The 23,450-nt window shown below is 41.8% G+C and overlaps 1 protein-coding gene across 4 annotated transcripts in view; it reads right to left on the reverse strand.

Annotated features, from left to right (window-relative positions):
* Positions 1–13,926: 13,926 nt before the first annotated feature.
* LOC106584012 (phosphatidylinositol 3-kinase regulatory subunit gamma) overlaps positions 13,927–23,450 on the reverse strand; it is a 324,331-nt gene continuing 314,807 nt past the window's right edge. For all 4 annotated transcript variants that reach the window (XM_014168762.3, XM_014168763.3, XM_014168766.3 and 1 more), the window contains 3 exons: positions 23,049–23,123; positions 22,636–22,809; positions 13,927–20,344 (listed from right to left, as the gene is read on the reverse strand). In XM_014168762.3, the coding sequence (XP_014024237.2) occupies positions 20,131–20,344; positions 22,636–22,809; positions 23,049–23,123 (463 nt within the window). In that variant the 3' untranslated portion in view covers positions 13,927–20,130. The remainder of the gene's footprint in view (positions 20,345–22,635; positions 22,810–23,048; positions 23,124–23,450) is intronic.

Below are 23,450 nucleotides of genomic sequence, written 5' to 3' on the forward strand. Positions count from 1 at the left end.
ATTGGTAAAATATTATATTGTCATTTAAAGAATTATAGATTTACATCTGTTGAACGCAATCAACTTGCCAGATTTAAAAATAACCTTACTGGGAAATCACACTTTGCAATAATCTGAGCACTGCGCCCAGAAAAATACGCGTTGCGATACAGACTAGTCGTCATGTTGGGGAGATCTAAAATCGAAAATACTATGTAAATAATCCATTACCTTTGATTCTCTTCATCAGATGTCACTTCCAGGTATCACAGGTCCATAACGAATGTAGTTTTGTTCAAATAGCTCATCATTTATGTCCAAAAATCTCCGTCTTGTTAGCACATGATCTAAGCCCGCCGGACTTCACTTCATGAACGAGGGGAAAAAAATATATTTACGTTCGTTCAAACATGTCAAATGTTGTATAGCATAAATCATTAGGGCCTTTTTTAACCAGAACATGAATAATATTCAAGGTGGACGAATGCATACTCTTTTATAACGTATTGGAACGAGGGTACCCAACATGAACTCGCGCGCCAGGTGTCTAATGGGCCATCATCGTTCCATGGCTCTTGTTCGGTCAGATCTCCCTCCAGAAGACTCAAAACACTTTGTAAAGGCTGGTGACATCTAGTGGAAGCAATAGGAAGTGCCAAAATATTCCTCAGCCCCTGTGTTTTTCAATGGCATAGGTTTAAAGGTAATACAACACATCAGGTATCCACTTCCTGTCAGAAAATGTCTCAGGGTTTTGCCTGCCAAATGAGTTCTGTTATACTCACAGACACCATTCAAACAGTTTTAGAAACTTTAGAGTGTTTTCTATCCATATATAATACGTATATGCATATTCTAGTTACTGGGTAGGATTAGTAACCAGATTAAATCGGGTAAAAAATTTTTTGTTATCCAGCCGTGCAAATACTGCCCCCTAGCCCTAACAGGTTAATACAGGTAACGAGTGGAGGACAGAGGAGCCTCTTAAAGAAGAAGTTACAGGTCTGTGAGAGCCAGAAATCTTGCTTGTTTGTAGGTGACCAAATACTTTTTTTCCACCATAATTTGCAAATAAATTCATTAAAATTCCTACAATGTGATTTTCTGGATTTTTTTTCTCATTTTGTCTGTCATAGTTGAAGTGTACCTATGATGAAAATTACAGGCCTCTCTCATCTTTTTAAGTGGGAGAACTTGCACAATTGGTGGCTGACTAAATACTTTTTTGCCCCACTGTATTAAAAATGTGATTTTTATGGTACATTTTTAAATTTATCAACACTAAAATACTGTGAAGCACTATATTATATTAATCCACCCGACAGAATATAGTACCGTATTTTTGGAGTGCCAAAAATCTTTTGACCACTAGTGGTTTCATTGTATTGTGGTTTCTGGCTCATTAACATATTTTGAGGTGTACCTTGTAAGACACTAATTTGTGGCACCCGTTAATGAGAGTGCTGCACCTATTTAACTGATATGTGGTAATAGCGCCCCGACAATAGGGGACAGATTGGAGTGGCAGCAAGTCGCAAACCTTTAATGGTTGAGTATTTGGCATGTCCTTTGGTCTGTTTTGCCCTGTAGCTAAGATTGTTTATCTTAGTGACAAGCTAGTTAAGTGACTGCTATAACAATGGAAATACAATCCTCAACAATGGAAGGCAGAGGAGGCGAGATCGGGTGGGACAATTCTAGCCAATGAGAGGGCAGATACACGTGTGAACGACATGCCATAGAGATAGATAGAGGACTCATCTTTGTATCTGTGCCATTACAGTGTCTGGGACAGCATGGGCAGTGGCACTGAGGATATCTCCATTTTAAATATTCAATTTTCCTTGGTTTCTCAAATGATTGCCTCGCCTGGTTCACCAACTACTTCTCTGATAGAGCTCAACGTGTGAAATCGGATGGCCTGTTGTCCGGGCCTCTGGTAGTCTCTATGGGGGTGCCACAGGGTTCAATTCTTGGGCCAACTCTTTTCTCTGTATACATCAATGATGTCGCTCTTGCTGCTGGTGAGTCTCTGATCCACCTCTACGCAGACGACACCATTCTGTATACCTCTGGCCCTTCTTTGGACACTGTGTTAAACTCTATGGGCTAGGCGGGACAAATTCGTCCCACCTACGTAACAGTCACTTGAAGCATGTGGCGCGATTTTCAAAACCTTAAAAATCCTATTACTTCAATTTCTCAAACATATGACTATTTTACAGCTATTTAAAGACAAGACTCTCGTTAATCTAACCACACTGTCCGATTTCAAAAAGGCTTTACAACGAAAGCAAAACATTAGATTATGTCAGCAGAGTACCAAGCCAGAAATAATCAGACACCCATTTTTCAAGCTAGCATATAATGTCACCAAAACCCAGAAGACAGCTAAATGCAGCACTCACCTTTGATGATCTTCATCAGATGACAACCCTAGGACATTATGTTATACAATACATGCATGTTTTGTTCAATCAAGTTCATATTTATATCAAAAACCAGCTTTTTACATTAGCATGTGACGTTCAGAACTAGCATACCCCCCGCAAACTTCCGGGGAATTCGCTAACATTTTACTAAATTACTCACGATAAACGTTCACAAAAAGCATAACAATTATTTTAAGAATTATAGATACAGACCTCCTCTATGCACTCGATATGTCCGATTTTAAAATAGCTTTTTGGTGAAAGCACATTTTGCAATATTCTAAGTACATAGCCCAGGCATCACGGGCTAGCTATTTAGACACCCGGCAAGTTTAGCACTCACCATAATCATATTTACTATTATAAAAGTTTGATTACCTTTTGTTGTCTTCGTCAGAATGCACTCCCAGGACTGCTACTTCAATAACAAATGTTGGTTTGGTCCAAAATAATCCATCGTTATATCCGAATAGCGGCGTTTTGTTCGTGCGTTCCAGACACTATCCGAAATGGTAAAGAAGGGTCGTGCGCATGGCGCAATTCGTGACAAAAAAATTCTAAATATTCCATTACCGTACTTCGAAGCATGTCAACCGCTGTTTAAAATCAATTTTTACGCCATTTTTCTCGTAGAAAAGCGATAATATTCCGACAGGGAATCTCCTTTTCGGCAAACAGAGGAAAAAATCACAAAGGCGGGGGCGGTCGGGTCTCGCGCCTAAGCCCAGAGTCCCTTGATCGGCCACTTGAGAAAGGCAATAATGTGTTTCAGCCTGGGGCTGGGATGACGACATTCTGTTTTTTCCCGGGCTCTGAGCGCCTATGGACGACGTAGGAAGTGTCACGTTAGAGCAGAGATCCTTAGTAAAACATAGAGATGGAAAAGAAGTTCAAGAAATGGTCAGACAGGCCACTTCCTGTAAAGGAATCTCTCAGGTTTTGACCTGCCATTTGAGTTCTGTTATACTCACAGACACCATTCAAACAGTTTTAGAAACTTTAGGGTGTTTTCTATCCATATGTAATAAGTATACGCATATTCTAGTTACTGGGTAGGAGTGGTAACCAGATTAAATCGGGTATGTTTTTTATCCAGCCGTGTCAATACTGCCCCCTAGCCCTAACAGGTTAACAACCCTCCAGACGAGCTTCAATGCCATACAACTCTCCTTCTGTGGCCTCCAACTGCTCTTAAATACAAGTAAAGCTAAATGCATGCTCTTCAACTGATCGCTGCCCGCACCTGCCCGCCCGTCCAGCATCACTACTCTGGACGGTTCTGACTTAGAATATGTGGACACCTACAAATACCTAGGTGTCTGGTTAGACTGTAAGCTCTCCTTCCAGACTCACATCAAACATCTCCAATCCAAAGTTAAATCTAGAATTTGCTTCCTATTTCACAACAAAGCATCCTTCACTCATGCTGCCAAACATACCCTCGTAAAACTGACCATCCTACCGATCCTCGACTTCGGCGATGCCATTTACAAAATAGCCTCCAATACCCTACTCAATAAGCTGGATGCAGTCTATAACAGTGCCATCCGTTTTGTCACCAAAGCCCCATATACTACCCACCACTGCAACCTGTATGCTCTCGTTGGCTGGCCCTCGCTTCATACTCGTCGCCAAACCCACTGGCTTCAGGTCATCTACAAGACCCTGCTAGGTAAAGTCCCCCCTTATCTCAGCTCACTGGTCACCATAGCAGCACCCACCTGTAGCACGCGCTCCAGCAGGTAAATCTCTCTGGTCACCCCCAAAGCCAATTCCTCCTTTGGCCATCTCTCCTTCCAGTTCTCTGCTGCCAATGACTGGAACTAACTCCAAAAATCTCTGAAACTCGAAACACTTATCTCCCTCACTAGCTTTAAGCACCAGCTGTCAGAGCAGCTCACAGATCACCGCACCAGTACATAGCCCATCTATAACTTTGTCCAAACAACTACCTCTTCCCCTACTGTATTTATTTATTTTGCTCCTTTGCACCCCATTATTTAAATTTCTACTTTGCAATTTCTTCCTCTACAAATCTACCATTCCAGTGTTTTACTTGCTAAATTGTATTTACTTTGCCACCATGGCCTTTTTTGCCTTTACCTCCCTTATCTCACCTCATTTGCTCACATTGTACATAGACTTATTTTTCTACTGTATTATTCACTGTAAGTTTGTTTTACTCCATGTGTAACTCTGTGTTGTTGTATGTGTCGAACTGCTTTGCTTAATCTTGGCCAGGTCGCAATTGTAAATGAGAACTTGTTCTCAACTTGCCTACCTGGTTAACTTCTTAGGGCTCGGGGACAGTATTTTCACGGCCGGATAAAAAACGTATTTTCCAGAAACGAGAATATGCATATAATTGGTAGATTTGGATAGAAAACACTCTAAAGTTTATAAAACTGTTTGAATGGTGTCTGTGAGTATAACAGAACTAATATGGCAGGCCAAAACCTGAGAAGATTCCATACAGGAAGTGCCCTCTCTGACCATTTCTTGTGCTTCTGTGGCATCTCTGTCGAAAATACAGTATCCCTGCTGTAACGTGACAATTTCTAAGGCTCCCATAGGCTCTCTGAAGGCGCCAGAAAGTGGAGTGAGATCTCTGCTGTCTCTGGGCTAGGTACAGGAGTGCTGTTTGTGAGTGGTCAGGCTGGTGGCTCAGAGACAGGAGATGCGCAGCCCCGAGAAGTGGCCATGTCTTTCTTTCAGCCTTTGAACGAAAACAACGTCACCCGGTTGGAATATTATCGCTATTTTACGAGAAAAATAGCATAAAATTGATTATAAACAGCGTTTGACATGCTTCTAAGTACGGTAATGGAATATTTTGAATTTTTTGTCACGACATGCGTCCGCGCGTCACCCTTCGGATAGGGACCTGAACGCACGAACAAAACGGAGGATATTTGAACATAACTATGGATTATTTTGAACCAAAACAACATTTGTGGTTGAAGTAGAAGTCCTGTGAGTGCATTCTGACGAAGAACAGCAAAGGTAATCCAATTTTTCTACTAGTAATTCTGAGTTTACTGAGCCTCGATGTTGGCGAGTGTCTGTTTAGCTAGCCTTGATGGCTGAGCTATCTACTTAGAATATTGCAAAATGTGCTTTTGCCGAAAAGCTATTTTAAAATCTGACACCGCGATTGCATAAAGGAGTTCTGTATCTATAATTCTTTAAATAATTGTTATGTATTTTGTAAACGTTTATCAAGAGTAATTTAGTAAATTCACCGGAAGTTTTCGGTGTGTATGCTAGTTCTGAACGTCACATGCTAATGTAAAAAGCTGGTTTTTGATATAAATATGAACTTGATTGAACAAAACATGCATGTATTGTATAACATAATGTCATAGGAGTGTCATCTGATGAAGATCATCAAAGGTTAGTGCTGCATTTAGCTGTGGTTTTGGTTTTTGTGACATATATGCTAGCTTGAAAAATGGCTGTGTGATTATTTCTGGCTGGGTACTCTCCTAACATAATCTAATGTTTTGCTTTCGCTGTAAAGCCTTTTTGAAATCGGACAATGTGGTTGGATTAACGAGAGTCTTGTCTTTCAAATGGTGTAAAATAGTCATATGTTTGAGAAATTGAAGTTATAGCATTTTTAAGGTTTTTGTATTTCGCGCCACTCGATTCCACTGGCTGTTGACTAGGTGGGACGATTCCGTCCCACATACCCGAGAGAGGTTAAATAAAGGTGAAAAAAAATGTTACTACGGTAAAATACTGTAACATACAAACCCCATCTCCCCTCAAGGAAATTTTGTGCGTGCCTATGTATTCACCCCCTTTGCTATGAAGCCCCTAAAGAAGATCTGGTGCAACCAATTACCTTCAGAAGTTACATAATTTGTTAAATAAAGTCCACCTGTGTGCAATCTAAGTGTCACAGGATCCGTCACATGATCGCAGTGCATATACACCTGTTCTGAAAGGCCCCAGAGTCTGCAACACCACTAAGCAAGGGGCACCACCAAGCAAGCGGCACCATGAAGACCAAGGAGCTCTCCAAACAGGTCAGGGACAAGGTTGTGGAGAAGTACAGATCAGGGTTGGGTTATAAAAAATATCAGAAACTTTGAACATCCCATGGAGCACCATTAAATCCATTATTAAAAAATGGAAAGAATATGGCCTCACAACAAACCTGCCAAGAGAGGGCCACCCACCAAAACTCATGTAACAGGCAAGGAAGGCATTAATCAGAGAGGCAACAAGGAGACCAAAGATAACCCTGAAGGAGCTGCAAAGCTCCACAGCAGAGACTGGAGTACCTGTCCATAGGACCACATTAAGCCGTACACTCCACAGAGCTGGGTTTTACAGAAGAGTGGCCAGAAAAAAGCCATTGCTTAACCTCACTAGGGTAGGGGGCACTATTTTCACCTCCGGATGAAAAGCGAGCCCAAAGTAAACTGCCTGCTACTCAGGCCCAGAAGCTAGGATATGCATATAATTAGTAGATTCGCATAGAAAACACTCCAAAGGTTCTATAACTGTTCAAATAATGCATGTGAGTATAATAGAACCAAAATGGCAGGCAAAAACCTGAGGAAAATCCATCCAGGAAGTGACATTACTTTGAAATTGCTGTTTTTCCAATGAAAGCCTATCCACCATTTAAAGGGATAGGACCCAGATTCCATTCCCTATGGCTTCCACCAGTTGTGAACAGTCTTTAGACATTGTTTCAGACTTTTATTCTGAAAAATGAGGGAGAATGACAACATTGAGTGAGTGGACCCTGGGATGTCCTCAGAGGTGGTTACTGCGTGCGACCGAGAGCACACATTTCTTGTTTTCCTTTTAGATTGAGAAAGCTTTTGTCCGGTTGAAATATTATCGATTATTTAGGCTAAAAACAACCTGAGGATTGATTATAAACATCATTTGACATGTTTCCACGAACTTTATGGATACTATTTGGAATTTTCGTCTGCCTCTTGTGACTGCATTTGAGCCATTGGATTACTGAACAAAATGCGCCAACAAAATGCAGGTTTTTGGATATAAAGAGGGACTTTATCGAACAAAACAAACATTTGTGTAACATGGTGTAACGGGGTGAGTGACTGGTTGCCGGAAGTCAGGCGCAGGAGAGCAGAGATGGGTGATAAAAGGATAACTTTAATATACACCCTGGCCCAAAGGCACAGGCGAGGCAGCACAAAGCACAACCACGGTAACATGATCAGGATAAAACAAAACAAACAAATCTAGCGCAAGCCAGCCTGTAGCGTAACACCCTACACAAAGAACAATTCCACACACAGACATGGGGGAAACAGAGGATAATATACATTTAATCTGATGAGGGAATGTGAACCAGGTGTGCGGGAAAACAAGACAAAACAAATGGAAAACGAAAGGTGAAGTGGCGATGGCTGGAAGACCGGTAACGTCGACCGCCGAACGTCGCCCGAACAAGGAGAGTTACCGACTTCGGTGGAAGTCGTGACACATGGAGTCTTGTGAGTGCAACCATACGAAGATCAAAGGTAAGTGATTCATTTTATTGCTATTTATGACTTTTGTGACTAATCTACTTGGCTGGTAACTGTATGTAATGTTTTGTGTGCTGAGCACTGTCCTCAGATAATCGCATGGTTTGCTTTCGCAGTAAAGCCTTTTTGAAATCTGACACGGCGGCTGGATGAACAAGAAGTTAACCAGTTAGGGCTAGGGGGCAGTATTGACACGGCTGGATAAAAAACGTACCCGATTTAATCTGGTTACTACTCCTGCCCAGTAACTAGAATATGCATATAATTATTGGCTTTGGATAGAAAACACTCCAAAGTGTCTAAAACTGTTTGAATGGTGTCTGTGAGTATAACAGAACTCAAATAGCAGGTCAAAACCTGAGAAGATTCTGTACAGGAAGTACCCTGTCTGACCATTTCTTGGCCTTCTTTGCCATCTCTATCCATTACAAAGGATCTCTGCTGTTACGTGACAATTCCTACGGCTGCCATAGGCTCTCAGAAGGCGGCAAAAAGCTGAATCGTGGCTTTGCAGGCTCTGGCTGAAAAAAAGTAGCGCGTTTGGATAGTGGCTGGTTACAGTACTGTGAGACTCAGGCTCGTGCCCGCGTCGACCGAATGCTTTGTTTTCTTTCCTCTGTTTACCTAAACGGAGATTCCCGGTCGGAATATTATCGCTTTTTTACGAGAAAAATGGCATAAAAATGGATTTTAAACAGCGGTTGACATGCTTCGAAGTACGGTAATGGAATATTTAGAATTTTTTTGTCACGAATTGCGCCATGCTCGTAACCCTGATTTACCATTTCGGATAGTGTCTGGAACGCACGAACAAAACGCCACTATTTGGATATAACGATGGATTATTTTGGACCAAACCAACATTTGTTATTGAAGTAGCAGTCCTGGGAGTGCATTCTGACGAAGACAACAAAGGTAATCAAACTTTTGTAATAGTAAATCTGACTTTGGTCAGGGCTAAACTTGGTGCGTGTCTAAATGGCTAGCCGTGATGGCTGGGCTATCTACTGAGAATATTGCAAAATGTGCTTTCACCGAAAAGCTATTTTAAAATTGGACACCTCGATTGCACAAAGGAGTTCTGTATCTATAATTCTTAAAATAATGATGTTTTTTGTGAACGTTTATCGTGAGTAATTTAGTAAATTGTTAGTAAATTCCCCGGAAGTTTGCGGGGGGTATGCTAGTTCTGAACGTCACATGCTAATGTAAAAAGCTGGTTTTTGATATAAATATGAACTTGATTGAACAAAACATGCATGTATTGTATAACATAATGTCCTAGGTGTGTCATCTGATGAAGATCATCAAAGGTTAGTGCTGCATTTAGCTGTCTTCTGGGTTTTTGTGACATTATATGCTAGCTTGAAAAATGGGTGACTGATTATTTCTGGCTGGGTACTCTGCTGACATAATCTAATGTTTTGCTTTCGTTGTAAAGCCTTTTTGAAATCGGACAGTGTGTTTAGATTAACGAGAGTCTTGTCTTTAAAATGCTGTAAAATAGTCATATGTTTGAGAAATTGAAGTAATAGCATTTCTAAGGTATTTGAAAATCGCGCCACGGGATTCAACTGGCTGTTGCGTAGGTGGGACGAATTCGAAGTCAGATTTACTATAAGAAAAATGTTATTACCTTTGCTGTTCTTCGTCAGAATGCACTCCCAGGACTTCTACTTCAATAACAAATGTTGGTTTGGTTCAAAATAATCCATAGTTATGTTCAAATATCCTCTGTTTTGTTCGTGCGTTCAAGACACTATCCGAATGGTAAAGAAGGGTGACGCGCACGACGCATTTCGTGACAAAAAAATTATAAATATTCCATTACCGTACGAAGCATGTCAACCGCTGTTTAAAATCAATTTTTATGCCATTTTTCTCGTAAAAAAGCAATAATATTCCGACCGGGAAAGCGTGTTTACGTTCAAAGAGAGTGAAAATAAAAACATGGGGTCGACTCGTGCACGCGCCTCCGTCCCATTGTCCTCTGATAGAGCACTTACCAAAAGCGCTAATGTTTTTCAGCCAGTGGCTGGAATTACATCATTCAGCTTTTTCCCACCTTCTGAGAGCCTATGGGAGCCGTAGGAAGTGTCACGTTACAGCAAAGATCCTCAGTTTTCAATAAACAGAGCCAAGAAGAACAAGAACTTGTCAGACAGGTCACTTCCTGTAAGGAATCTTCTCAGGTTTTTGCCTGCCATATGAGTTCTGTTATACTCACAGACACCATTCAAACAGTTTTAGAAACTTTAGGGTGTTTTCTATCCAAAGCCAATAATTATATGCATATTCTAGTTTCTGGGCAGTAGTAATAACCAGATTAAATCGGGTACGTTTTTTATCCGGCCTTGCAAATACTGCCCCCTACCCCCAACAGGTTAAAATATTGCTGTACACCAGAGGAACCCATCCAACTTGAAGGAGCTGGAGCAGTTTTGCCTTGAAGAACGGGCAAAAATCCCAGATGTTAGATGTGCCAAGCTTATAGAGACATACCCTAAAGTGACTTGCAGCTGTAAATGCTGCAAAGGTGGCTCTACAAAGTATTGACTTTGGGGGGATGAATAGTTATGCACACATAACTTTTCTGTTTTATTGTCTTATTTCTTGTTTGTTTTTTCCCCAAAAAAATATTTAGCATCTTCAAAATGGTAGGCATGTTGTGTAAATCAAATGATACAAACCCCCCCAAAATTATTTTTGTTCCAGGTTGTAAGGCAACAAAATAGGAAAAATGGGGGGTGAATACTTTTGCAAGCCACTATATTTGAGGCAAAATGGTAGAACGTGTATGTGCTTCTTTAGTGCCTCTATGGTTTAGCTATAGTTTACCTCTTCCTGACCATGGCCAGAGTGTTTAGATTTATTCACTCACCGCTCTAATATATGCCAATTTGACAATCTTCTAAGGTGATGATACCCACTTCCCTGAAGAGATGCTTGTTCTAGGTCCCAAGAAACAAAGAGATCTTCAGTTGAATCTGGCAATTAATCTTGATGGTTGTACAGTCGTCTCAAATAATGACAGCTTTTTTCCATTTACGTAACATTGCAAAAATCAAAAACTTGCTGTCCAAAAATGATGCAGAAAAATTAATCGATGCTTTTGTCACTTCTAGGCTAGATACTGCAATGCTCTACTTTCCGGCTACCCAGATAAAGCACTAAATAAACTTCAGTTAGTGCTAAACACGGCTGCTAGAATCTTGACTAGAACCAAAAAATGTGATCATATTATTCCAGTGCTAGCCTCTGGCTTCCTGTTAAGGCAAGGGCTGATTTCAAGGTTTTACTGCTAACCTACAAAGCATTACATGGGCTTGCTCCTACCTATCTTTCCGATTTGGTCCTGCCGTACATACCTACACGTACGCTACGGTCACAAGACGCAGGCCTCCTTACTGTCCCTAGAATATCTAAGCAAACAGCTGGAGGCAGGGCTTTCTCCCATAGAGCTCAATTTTTATGGAATGGTCTGCCTACCCATGTCAAAGACGCAGACTCAGTCTCAACTTTTAAGTCTTTATTGAAGACTCATCTCTTCAGTAGGTCCTATGATTGAGTGTAGTTTGGCCCACGAACCGCCCTTGCTGTCTCTGCCTGGCCGGTTCCCCTCTCTCCACTGGGATTCTCTGCCTCTAACCCTATTACAGGGGCTGAGTCACTGGCTTACTGGTGCTCTTCCATGCCGTCCCTAGAAGGGGTTCGTCACTTGAGTGGGTTGAGTCACTGACGTGATCTTCCTGCCTGGGTTGGCGCCCTCCGTTGGGTTGTGCCGTGGCGGTGATCTTTGTGGGCTATACTCGGCCTTGTCACAGGATGGTAAGTTGGTGGTTGAAGATATCCCTCAAGTGGTGTGGGAGCTGTGCTTTGGTAAAGTGGGTGGGGTTATATCCTGCCTGTTTGGCCCTGTCTGGGGGTATTGTCGGACGGGGCCACAGTGTCTCCCAACCCCTCTTGTCTCAGCCTCCAGTATTTATTCTGCAGTAGTTTATGTGTCGGGGGGCTAGGGTCAGTCTGTTATATCTGGAGTATTTATCCTGTCTTATCCGGTGTCCTGTGTGAATTCTCTCTCTTCACTCTTTCTTTCTCTCTTTCTTTCTCTCTCTCGGAGGACCTGAGCCCTAGGACCATGACTCAGGACCACCTGGCCTGATCACTCCACCTGGCCATGATGCTGCTCCAGTTTCAACTGTTCTGCCTGCGGCTATGGAACACTGACTTGTTCACTGGACGTGCTACCTGTCCCAGACCTGCTGTTTTAAACTCTCTAGAGACAGCAGGAGTGGTAGAGATACACTGAATGATCGGCTATGAAATGCCAACTGACATTTACTCCTGAGGTGCTGACTTGTTGCACCCTCTACAACCACTGTGATTATTATTATTTGATCCTGCTGGTCATCTATGAACATTTGAACATCTTGGCCTTGTTCTGTTTTAATCTTCACCCGGCACAACCAGAAGAGGACTGGCCACCCCTCATAGCCTCGTTCCTCTCTAGGTTTCTTCCTAGGTTCTGGCCTTTCTAGGGAGTTTTTCCTAGCCACCATACTTCTACACCTGCATTGCTTGCTGTTTGGGGTTTTAGGCTGGGTTTATGTGCAGCACTTTGTGACATCAGCTGATGTAATAAGGGCTTTATAAATAAATTAGATTTGAGTAGTTATGGGATTTGTGACTTTTATCTTGTCACGGAACCTGATACCTTGTATTCGAACCAATACTGAAGATCTGCCAATTTACTACTGGAGAATATGACAGACCTTATGTCTTATACCAGTCTCATGCTTCAAATATCACTGTTGTTGACAACACATATTAATTCATCAAAATTAGGGTCCATCATCTGTCCATAATATAAATGTCTTGTCAATGGTGAGAAATTCACAGTGAAATGTAAGCCAGTCTGTGACACAAAACTGTCTTTCTGTTTCCGACATGCATAGTACTAATCACATGTAATCACCAATTTAAAAGATCTCTTCCTGCCAAATTTACAAGACAACATGCAGAAAAGTAATTGATGTTTAATGCATGTTTTATCAATTATACAGGTAGTGGCATCGTGAGTAACTCTTTCATAGTCATTCCACATTGCTGACTGATTCATTTGACATGGGAGGTTTGGACATGGATGTGAATTTATGACAGACATTGCAGCGCCATTATCTACTACAAAATCTATTGACTCACCATTGACAAAGAGACAAACCATCGGCTCCTCACGGGGTTTTGAAAAAACTCCAAAACTCAGTATGAGTGTCACGGCTGTGATAAGGAGCGGACCAAGATGCAGCGTTTGCGTTCCACATATTTATTATATTCGTGAAACGTAATGCAAATACAGAAAACTAGAAATACTAAAACAACAAACCGTGACGCAGAGAGGGAAAAAACACACTACTCAAAGGATAATCACCCACAAGGATAGGTGGGACAAACATCAACTTAAGTATGGCCTCCAATTAGAGACAACGACAACCAGCTGCCTCTAATTGGAGGTCATGCCAAACAACAACCCACATAGAAATACAACAACTAGAACCTGAACATGACATACAAAAACAGATCAACACCCCCTGTCACGCCCTGACCACTCTTCCATAGAAAATAACAACTTACTATGGTCAAGACGTGACAATGAGCTTGAAGCTGTAATGTTGATCTGGTGGTCACCATTCATTCCCCATAATAAACAGGGTGGTTCGAGCCCTGAATGCTGATTGGCTGACAGCTGTGGTATATCAGACTGTATACCATGGGTATGACCAAACATTTCATTTCACTGCTCTAATTACGTTGGTAACCAGTTTATAATAGCAATAAATCACCTCGGGGGTTTGTGGTATATGGCCAATATATCACGGCTAAGGGCTGTTGCCAGGCACTCCTCGTTACGCCAGGCCGTGGTATATTGGCCATATACCACACCTCCTCAGGCCTTATTGCTTAATTGACCCACAAGACAATACAGCGACAACAGGAGGTTTGAATAAAATATTTTCTTTATTCTGCGAGAGAAATGAATATAGTGAAGTTCCATTGATCACGTACAAGAGTTGAGTTCATAACAAATGGAGATTTTACAACATATACAAACTATTGCAACAGATACGAGAAAGTGAAGTAGTGTACCGTGACGTTATTAAAACAACTTAACTGAAGAAGGGAATACCTATAGAAGCTCAAAGCAAGGTATGTATGATGTTGTAATACTGAGAAAGAAGTCTCTGTTTGATTGGTCTGGAGAGTAGAGAACCACTCACAGCCGGCTGTACAAGATAAAGTCATCGCCATCACAATCCACATGCAACAATACTACATTGTCGCTCCAGAAACACACAATTATATACCAGAAGGTCAATGCGAGTAGGTACTTACTTAGCAGTAATTGTCAGAATAAAGTAAGCAGACAGAAATATAAAAGAAGATAAATATCATATTGCTTGTATTTTTGTCTAAGAAGTAGCCTACATAACAAAAACTGCTGGTGTTACAACATTCTGCGAACAGTCTGTGAAATAAGAATAACTGTTTGATTATGTGAGTTTCAAGTTGTGTACTGTAAGCAATCCAATAAATGCTTTACAGGTCAAACATTCAAAGCATATTATATTGTATGTCTCAAACATTGACAGATATTGTTATATGGAGAAACATGTTAGTTTCAACATGCCAAACAAACAATAATGAACACGTTTCTATTTCTGTGATGTTCATCTTTCTCAGTATTACATACTTATAACGCTATAAACTGACAATAATAGGACTCTAACTTGTTTAGCTGGAAGCAGTGACTTGTTTAGCTATATTAAATTCAGATCTGAATACACCATAAACAGTCAAAGAACAGTTTTTCTTAAAACATCTCTTTTTCTATTTTCTTTTAAACACAAAAACAACAGTCAAGAGTACCAAAGATGCATGCTGGATCTGTACGTATGTCTAAAGAGGGATAGGGACAGTGTGATACACACGTTTTTTTCTTCCAAACAATTTTTTCTCTTTTCTTTCTAAATCATTTTTTTAATAAGAAGCTGTACTCCTTGAAGCTGTGCTGGGTATTGTGATCAGATAGCAGTGGTAAGAACACACACGACTCCTGGTGAGAATAACAAGATATTCAAACTCCACTGGCTGCATGCTGCAAATAAAACTTTGCAGAACTGCTTGAGGGCAAGAAGAAGAAGAACAGACATTATAGCTATATAACAGTCTTGTGGTGCTATAGGAAACCTAATCCTGCATCATCCTGTACCTGTACTCCAACTTAGAGTTTTGTTTTCACACAGAAAACTATTAAAACAGTCAAAAAGTAAACTTGGGTAATAGATATTTTGGTTTGTCCTAACCCCTTCGAAATGTCTTGTAGTATGTGCAGCACGTCTTGTCCCAAGTAAAATCCCACTGACAGTGGTTCTACAGAAACACAAAGGTGCTGTTCTTTCATAAACACTAATCTCAGACAGAACATCTCTCTCACGAGTCACTCCTCTGTCCCTGACCCCTGACCTCTGACCCTTGACAGAAAAGGAAAGGGATATTGCATGCATTCTGGAGTGAAAGAACTTAAGGAAAACTTGCTTTCTGTCCTGCAGAAGAACGACAATCACTTCTTCTCTTTTTAACTACAAACCACTAGACACAAGGAGAAATGAAAGTGTATTCGTCTTATTCCCTTCCTTTCAAAGCTGACAGGGAGAGAGAGCAACCATACGTCCAACTGGATCAACGTGTGCAAATATATGACTGTGTTGTGAGAAAACAAGGAGACAGACACAGGGAGTGTTTTTTGGTGAAGTAAGCGGTCTTTCACGAACTTAACAAAACTAAACTAAAAGAGGAATCACACCAATGGCACACATATTGTAGACCAATAAAGACACTCACATCATGGGTGCAGAGACTTGCTTAATCATAAAAAGTAAACCCGGGCATATGAATGAATCTGCCTTCTATCGCTCATCACTTTCAGAGCGGTGAAAACTATCGGTCTAATTTGAATAGACAAAAGACTGAGAGGTGATGTGAGGGTCAAACTATCCTCCTTAACCACACTGCTTGGTGAGGACATCCAAATGTTCTTTGGTATAGATCGAATACCTCAAATATCACCAAGGAACACCTATCCCCAATAATGCATTACTATTATACTTCATAATAATTACTTTTATTGATAATTAGCAACATCATGATCACTAACAGGGGATTCTAGCTAACTGTGTATGGGACATACTCACTCACTCTATCTCTAGCTACTGTACCATATTAACTTCTGAGTTCTTCTGGAAACAAGGCAATGGAAATAATATGTAACATGGAAACAAACATCCCTTTCAAACTATCAACATCTAAAGGCTAAAAATAAAGTCAACTGAAATCTTTGGTCTCAATGCCAGGGGGGAAAAAGTAGAGGAACAACAACTAAATCACGAACAAAAATAGTATGTGTTCTTTTAGCATCATAGATTAATATGAGAAATGCTTTGTCTCACAGTGGAAAATAACAACTGAAGATGAGACAGAGTCACACTATGTCTGCGTCTGAAATGGCACACTATTCCCAAGCACTATATAGGAAATGCGGCACCATTTCGGATGCACCGTCTTCTCTGAAGAGTGATGTTTGCAATATCAGACAAGCCCCCACCATCAACAAACATAATCTTAGTATATTTCTGAGAATGTTTACAAAGCACATCCTTCCCTCCTTGCAAAGAAGCTTACTTTTATTTCTGTTTCTGTGACATAAACATGTATAATTATATATATTTAAAAGTCAACCCAGTCCTGCTCACTACTATAGAACAACAAAACAGATATTCTATTTAATATATGTATATTTCTATATAAAGACATTCAACAGTGAGCAATGCAATAGTTCAAGTAATAGAGTTAGGGCCCTATAGGGCTCCTAGTAAAAAATGAACCAAAAGTCAACATAATAACAACCTTCAAGCCATGGTGGAGGATAAGGAAGGAGAGGAGACTGAAGTGACGATAGACAGGCTCTTGAACTACCTTAGTGGCCAGACCTAACAGAGCAGGGCCACTGAGGTGGATAGACATGATTAGAACCAGGTAGACACCATTATAATTAATGACAAAAGGTCTAGCTTACTGTCTGGGTGTTGTTAAACCTGGTTTTACCAGTCCAGAGATTAAAGTGGATTTTGTTATGAAACTGTTATGTAGCAAAAGGGTATCCTATCATCCTGCCTGAGGGTCCTTGCCAAAGAAAACAGGGACGAGGAGACACAAACAAACGTCCATCTATCAGAACAGCCTGATCCAGTTTTACATTCAACATGACCTCTAACCCCCTTCCCTCCCCAGTACACCATATCACACCCCACTACACTCCATACAGAAGAGCTGAACCTCACCTTAACCCTAACAGCTGCTACTAAGCACATCAGAACAAACAGACCAGGGAGAGACTGAATAAGGGAGAACCCATCTCTCCTCTAGTCTTGAGAGGGAGTGTCAGACCTTCTCCCTTGCATGTGTTCCTTATCAAGGGCTTTCAGCACTGACTGTGACCTAGTGACCCCTCCACCCCCCCACTGCCTCATCTGGCTGATCTTAGTGCACTACTCCAAGGGGTGGGGGTGTATGTTAGATTAAGATGATTCGCAGAAGCGTATAGTGTCGTTGTGGAGGAGATACAGGGGACATAGATACTCGGGGGGGCGGGAGGCGTAGAGGCCTGGCTTTTACCAAGGCTGTATCATTCATTCACCATGATGATTCCACTTCACCACCACCGCACGGCTAGATCACATGGCCTCAACTTTCCTCCTCACACACACTGAGCACTGGTTCTCACTGGTGTGACCCCATACACTTCACTGATTTCCACTGGCAGTTTAGTAAAGACTCCAGACGATATACAACTCTCTTGTTTTCAGTGTGACAAGAGAGTTACTTATTTGAATCCAGTTTTTTATGTGTAACTGTGAATCTGTTAGATCAATTTTGGTAGTCAACCTCACTGGAGTGATGTCTTTACCCCCAATTGAGCCAAAACATTTGTCCAGTAAGGTGAACATTTGGAGGGGGTTCGATTAAAAACCGCTGTCTTTGTTCTACTCCAGGGTCACTAAATCACCCCTCTGCTGCTGCACTACCCTCTCCTGTCAACAAGGCCTTAAATATGGCCTAAGATTAACAGGTAGGGAGGGGACAACTGTCTGGGAGAGACAGGACCCCAGGGACACTCAGAGATGGATGAGGAAGTGAAATAACACACTCACTGGGGTTTTTTCTGGTTCAATGAAAGAAAATGAACTAAGTAGACAGGACCCAGCTGCTATTTTATTGGTGTCTATGGAAGAAACACCCAGTTAAGTAGACCAGAAATAGTCCATTTATTTTCAATGGTAAACGGCCTGAGTGAACTATCTTCATTTATCCACCATCTTTGACATCACCGGTCCATTGTCTGTCTCAGGGGCTGCTGGTTAGATAGGCAGCAAGGAGAGCCAATGGTAAAACAGTAGCCAAACAACAGCCAATCAGAATAGAGAGTTTCATATCAGGAAGTAGAGGTGACCGAATAGACTGGAAAATTGCACATTGTGGTTGTTTGTCATTTTGTCAATATTTATTGTGCGATGTTATAATCTTTTATTTTCAACAGAAATGTTTCCACTGGTCTTAAAGTCAAGCACCGGGTAAGAAGTTTGAGTGAAACAAACAAAAACCAAACAAAAAAAGGAAAGAAAAGAAAAGCAATATATCTTCAAAAGCTTCAATGTGCACTTTGATTATCTCTCCTGCGAGTCTGTCTGCAAGCTGGGTTCGTTCAGCTCTCCGGGTGACTGCTAACCTAAATAATCATAATACATTGTTGGATTGCACTTTCTTCAAGTTTTTATCATCATCAAAAGCATTCGTCTTCAACGTGAAACTCCCCCCTCCCTACCTGCTTCATGTACACTAAAACAGTTCAAAGCCTATTATCTCAAAGGTTCCGTAACCAATACATAAAGTCCCCATTTGTTTTAAACAGACATTAGCATATATACTACAAATAATATTTTGTTTAAAACAAACATGTTTCAAGGTAGTTTGTTTCTCCTTAGTTTTGGGATTTGGTGTCAAACCGTACGGGCTCTCTTCTTAGATAAGTGCTTCTAACTCGACCGTGACTGGCGTCTAGATGGTCAAACCTACCGACCGTCTCCGTCTGTGCGTACCATCCCCTCAGAGCTTATAGTGCACGAGCACTGGGCCCAAACTCTGTTTCATGTGTGGTATTAAACAAAGCAACCACTCTTTTTCAATCTTCTCCATTCATACAGACTAATAAAAACACAATGGATTGTTTTCTGCCCATGCCAACTTTGGTCTCTGTAGGTGACTATAATGACATGACTTTACCATAACTTACAATGTGTCAAAGGAAATATGATCCAGCCATCAAGAAAACAATCTCACTCTCCATCTACGGTTAGTATAAAATCAAGCTTTTTTTCTTCTTTTAAGACTACAAAACATTTTCTCTCTCGCTTGTGATCCCTCTCGACTCTTCCCTCCCTTCGATTCTCCCTTCCCTTCATCCCCCCCAACCCTTCAGCAGCAGTCTATATGGAGGGACACTGAATAAGCGTCTTTTGTCTGTTATGCTACATTATTTTTGCTTCTCATTCGGAAAGGGACAGAGTACATACACTCGACATCATTATAATCATCATCTCTTGCATTTAGCAAACAAGCAGTGAACAAAATAAATTGTCAAAAGAAAAAAAGAAAGAAAACAAAACCAGAAAAGAAAAAGGAAAGAAATAAAATAATAATTTGGGCGACAGACGGACGACAGGAAACAAAGCCTTAAAATTGAGCGTCTTCATGTTGTCGTTTTTCTGTAAAAGAGTCCTGGCTGGAGTTTAGGTTGCAGCAGGGTCACCTGAAACTCGGCTCTTCTCTTTTCCTTCAGTTTTTTCACATTCACAAACATTTAAAACTTCCTTGTGCAAATCAAGCAGTCTTTAGAAAGAATGCCCTCCAATTGTTCTAGTAAAAATATATATAACTCCAAGGTGGCTGACGTGTGTGTTGCAGCAAGTGTTTCTGTCTTTTTTTTCCTTTTTTTCCCCATCTCAGGTTTTTTATCTCAGGTTCTGGGTAATAGTTACCCCCCCACCCCCTGTCCCCTCATCCATCCTGGGGCTGGGTGGGGGGGGTGCTCATCTCCGTGGGGCAGGGCCGGAGGATGAGGGCATCTGTGCGTAGACAGGGTAGGCCAGGCGCACATTGAGCGAGTCGTTGTGCTGGACAAGGGAGGTCTGGTGGTAGTGCAGGACCAGGTCTTTCAGAGAGCTGTACAGGTTGTAAGGCTCAGCGAAGCCGTAGCCCCTCTGCGTGCTGTAAATCACACAGTGCTTAACCTCACCCTCCACACTGTAGAAAGAGAGAATAGGAGGTGTAAATACTAGCCAAACACACAAGTTACGTTACAGCCTTATTCTAAAATGGATGGAAGTAATTGTTTTCCTCATCAATCTGCAAAATACCCCATAATTACTAAGCGAAAACAGGTTTTTAGAAATGTTTGTAGATTTTCTATAAAAAAATAACAAGTATTCAGACTCTTTGCTATGAGACTCAAAATTGTGCTCGGGTGCATCCTGTTTCCATTGCTCATCCTTGAGATGTTTCTACAACTTGATTGAAGTCCACCTGTGGTAAATTCAGTTGATTGGACATGATTTAGAAAGGCACACACCTGTCTATATAAGGTCCCACAGATGACGTGCATGTCAGAGCAAAAACCAAGCCAACAAGGAATTGTCCGTAGAGCTCCGAGACAGGATTGAGTCGAGGCACAGATCTGGGGAAGGGTACCAAAAATGTCTGCAGCATTGAAGGACCCCAAGAACACAGTGTCCTCCATCATTCTTAAATGGACGAAGTTTGGAACCACCAAGACTCTTCCAAGAGCCGGCGTTCTGGCCAAACTGAGCAACCGGTGTCACTCCCTGATCTGTTTCACCTGTCTTTGTGGTTGTCTCCACCCACCTCCAGGTGTCTCCTGTTTTCCCCATTAGTCCCTGGTGTATTTATCCCTGTGTTTCCTGTCTCTCTGTGCCAGTTCGTCTTGTTTTGCCAAGTCAACCAGCATTTTTCCCAGCTCCTATTTTTCCCAGTCTCTGTCTTTTCCTAGCCCTCCTTGTTTTGAACCTTGCCTGCCCTGACGCCGAATCCGCCTGCCTGACCACTCTGCCTGTTCTGACCTCGAGCCTGTCTATCCCCTTGTACTGTTTGGACTCGGACCTGTTCACTGAACCTCTGCATGTCCTGACCTCGAGCCTGCCTTTCGCCTGGTACTGTTTGGACTCTGACCTGGTTTATGCTCTCTCGCCTGTCCCCGACCTGCCTTTGCCTACCCCTTTTGGTGTAATAAATATCGGAGCTCAACCATCTGCCTCCTGTGTCTGCTTTTGGGTCTCGCCTTGTGCCCTTATAATCTGGGGAGAAGGGTCTTGGTCAAGGAGGTGACCTAGAACCCGATGGTCACTCTGACATAGCTCTAGAGTTCCTCTGTGGAGATGGGAGAAACTTCCAGAAGGACAACCATCTCTGCAGCGCTCCACCAATCAGGCCTTTATGGTAGAGTGTCCAGATTGAAGTGAAAGACACACGACAGCCCGCTTGGAGTTTGCCAAAGGCACCTAAAGGACACTCAGACCATGACAAACAAGATTCACTGGTCTGGTGAAATCAAGATTGAACTATTTGGCCTGAATGCCAAGCGTCACGTCTGGAGGAAACCTGGCACCATCCCTACGGTGAAGCATTGTGGTGGCAGCATCATGCTGTGTGGATGTTTTTCTGCGGCAGGGACTGGGAGACCAGTCAGGATCGAGGGAAAGATGAATGGAGCAAAGTACAGAGAGATCCTTGATGAAAACCTGCTCCAGAGCGCTCAGGACCTCAGACTGACATGGTTCACCTTCCAATAGGACAACGACCCTAAGCACCCAGCCAAGACAACGCAGGAGTGGCTTCGGGACTAGTCTCTGAATGTCCTTGAGTGGCCCAGCCAGAGCCCGGACTTGAACCCGATCTAATATCTCTGGAGAGACCTGAAAATAGCTGTGCAGCGACGCTCCCCATTCAACCTGACAGAGCTTGAGTACGATCTGCAGAGAAGAATGGGAGAAACTCCTCAAGAAGACTCATGGCTGTAATCACTGCCAAAGGTGCTTCAACAAAGTACTGAGTAAAGGGTCTGAATACTTATGTAAATGTCATATTTCTGTTTTTTTATATTTGTCATTCTGGGGTATTTTTGTATTTAATCCATTTTAGAATAAGGCTCTAACGTTAAAAAAAATGTGGAAAAAGGGAAGGGATCTGAATATTTTCCAAAGGCACTGTATAAGAGCAGTTTTTGACACACTCACAGAGGATTATTGAACTACCACGATTTAGCAAAACTTACCATGGCATATCATCAACGCAGAGACTCAATCAGTAGTACATATTGAGACACTGACACTATGGAGCATGCTTATCTTATTGATAGTATATACTTGAGTACTTCCACTATGGAGCATGCTTATCTTATTGATAGAATATACTTGAGTACTTCCACTACGGAGCATGCTTATCTTATGCATAGTATATACTTGAGTACTTCCACTATGGAGCATGCTTATCTTATTGATAGTATATACTTGAATACTTACACTACGGAGCATGCGTAGCAGCCCTTCTTGCTGCTCTCCCTGATGAGGAAGGCTCCGTCAGGTTTGCCTAGTAGAAGGTCTTCAGACTGGGTTCTGTTCAGGTCTCCTACAAACCAGCTCTTCTCATCATAGTGGGGCAGGTTTTCATCCTCTTCCGTACTCACAAAGTACCCTCTACACACACAGGAGAGAGAGATAAGCATAGGGTCTAGCGGAGATACATTTGAGATGATTGATTTATGGTGGAGCCAACATATCAAATGAGAACGATTGCCTCAAATCTATATCCCTCAAACATGAGTATAGTGAAAAGACTATAGTGAATGAGCCAATGTGAAGTCTATTGTTCCAATATGTCCATGCTACAGATAAGAGTGAGCCTTGCAGTGCGAGGCCGTGCTCTGAACACTTACTCATCTGTGTTCTCGTTCTTGATCCCCAGCCAGTCGTTAATTCGTTTCTGTCGCACTCCTTTGTGATTGAGCCAGCTGGGGGGAGAGAGAGAGAGAGAGAGAGAGAGAGAGAGAGAGAGAGAGAGAGAGAGAGAGAGAATAAATATTACTACAAACATCGAGTTAAAGCCCTTCTTTCCTTATGCGCATCATTCCTCCATTGAACAGATGACAAAAGGTATTGAATTAATAGCACTCGCACAACCCCTCTGAATGTATCTGTGTATAGAAACGTGGCAGACCTGGTAATTCTATTACAGGCTTCCTAGAAGCCATGGCCTTTCTCTCCCCAGGAAGCCCAGGGACTTCCCTATAAAGAGCCTGCCTTTAGCTCAGAGGAAACACAAGCTTTTAATACAGCCT

Source organism: Salmo salar, chromosome 23, assembly GCF_965601325.2.
Source record: "Salmo salar chromosome 23, fSalSal1, whole genome shotgun sequence".
Taxonomy (NCBI): domain Eukaryota; kingdom Metazoa; phylum Chordata; class Actinopteri; order Salmoniformes; family Salmonidae; genus Salmo; species Salmo salar.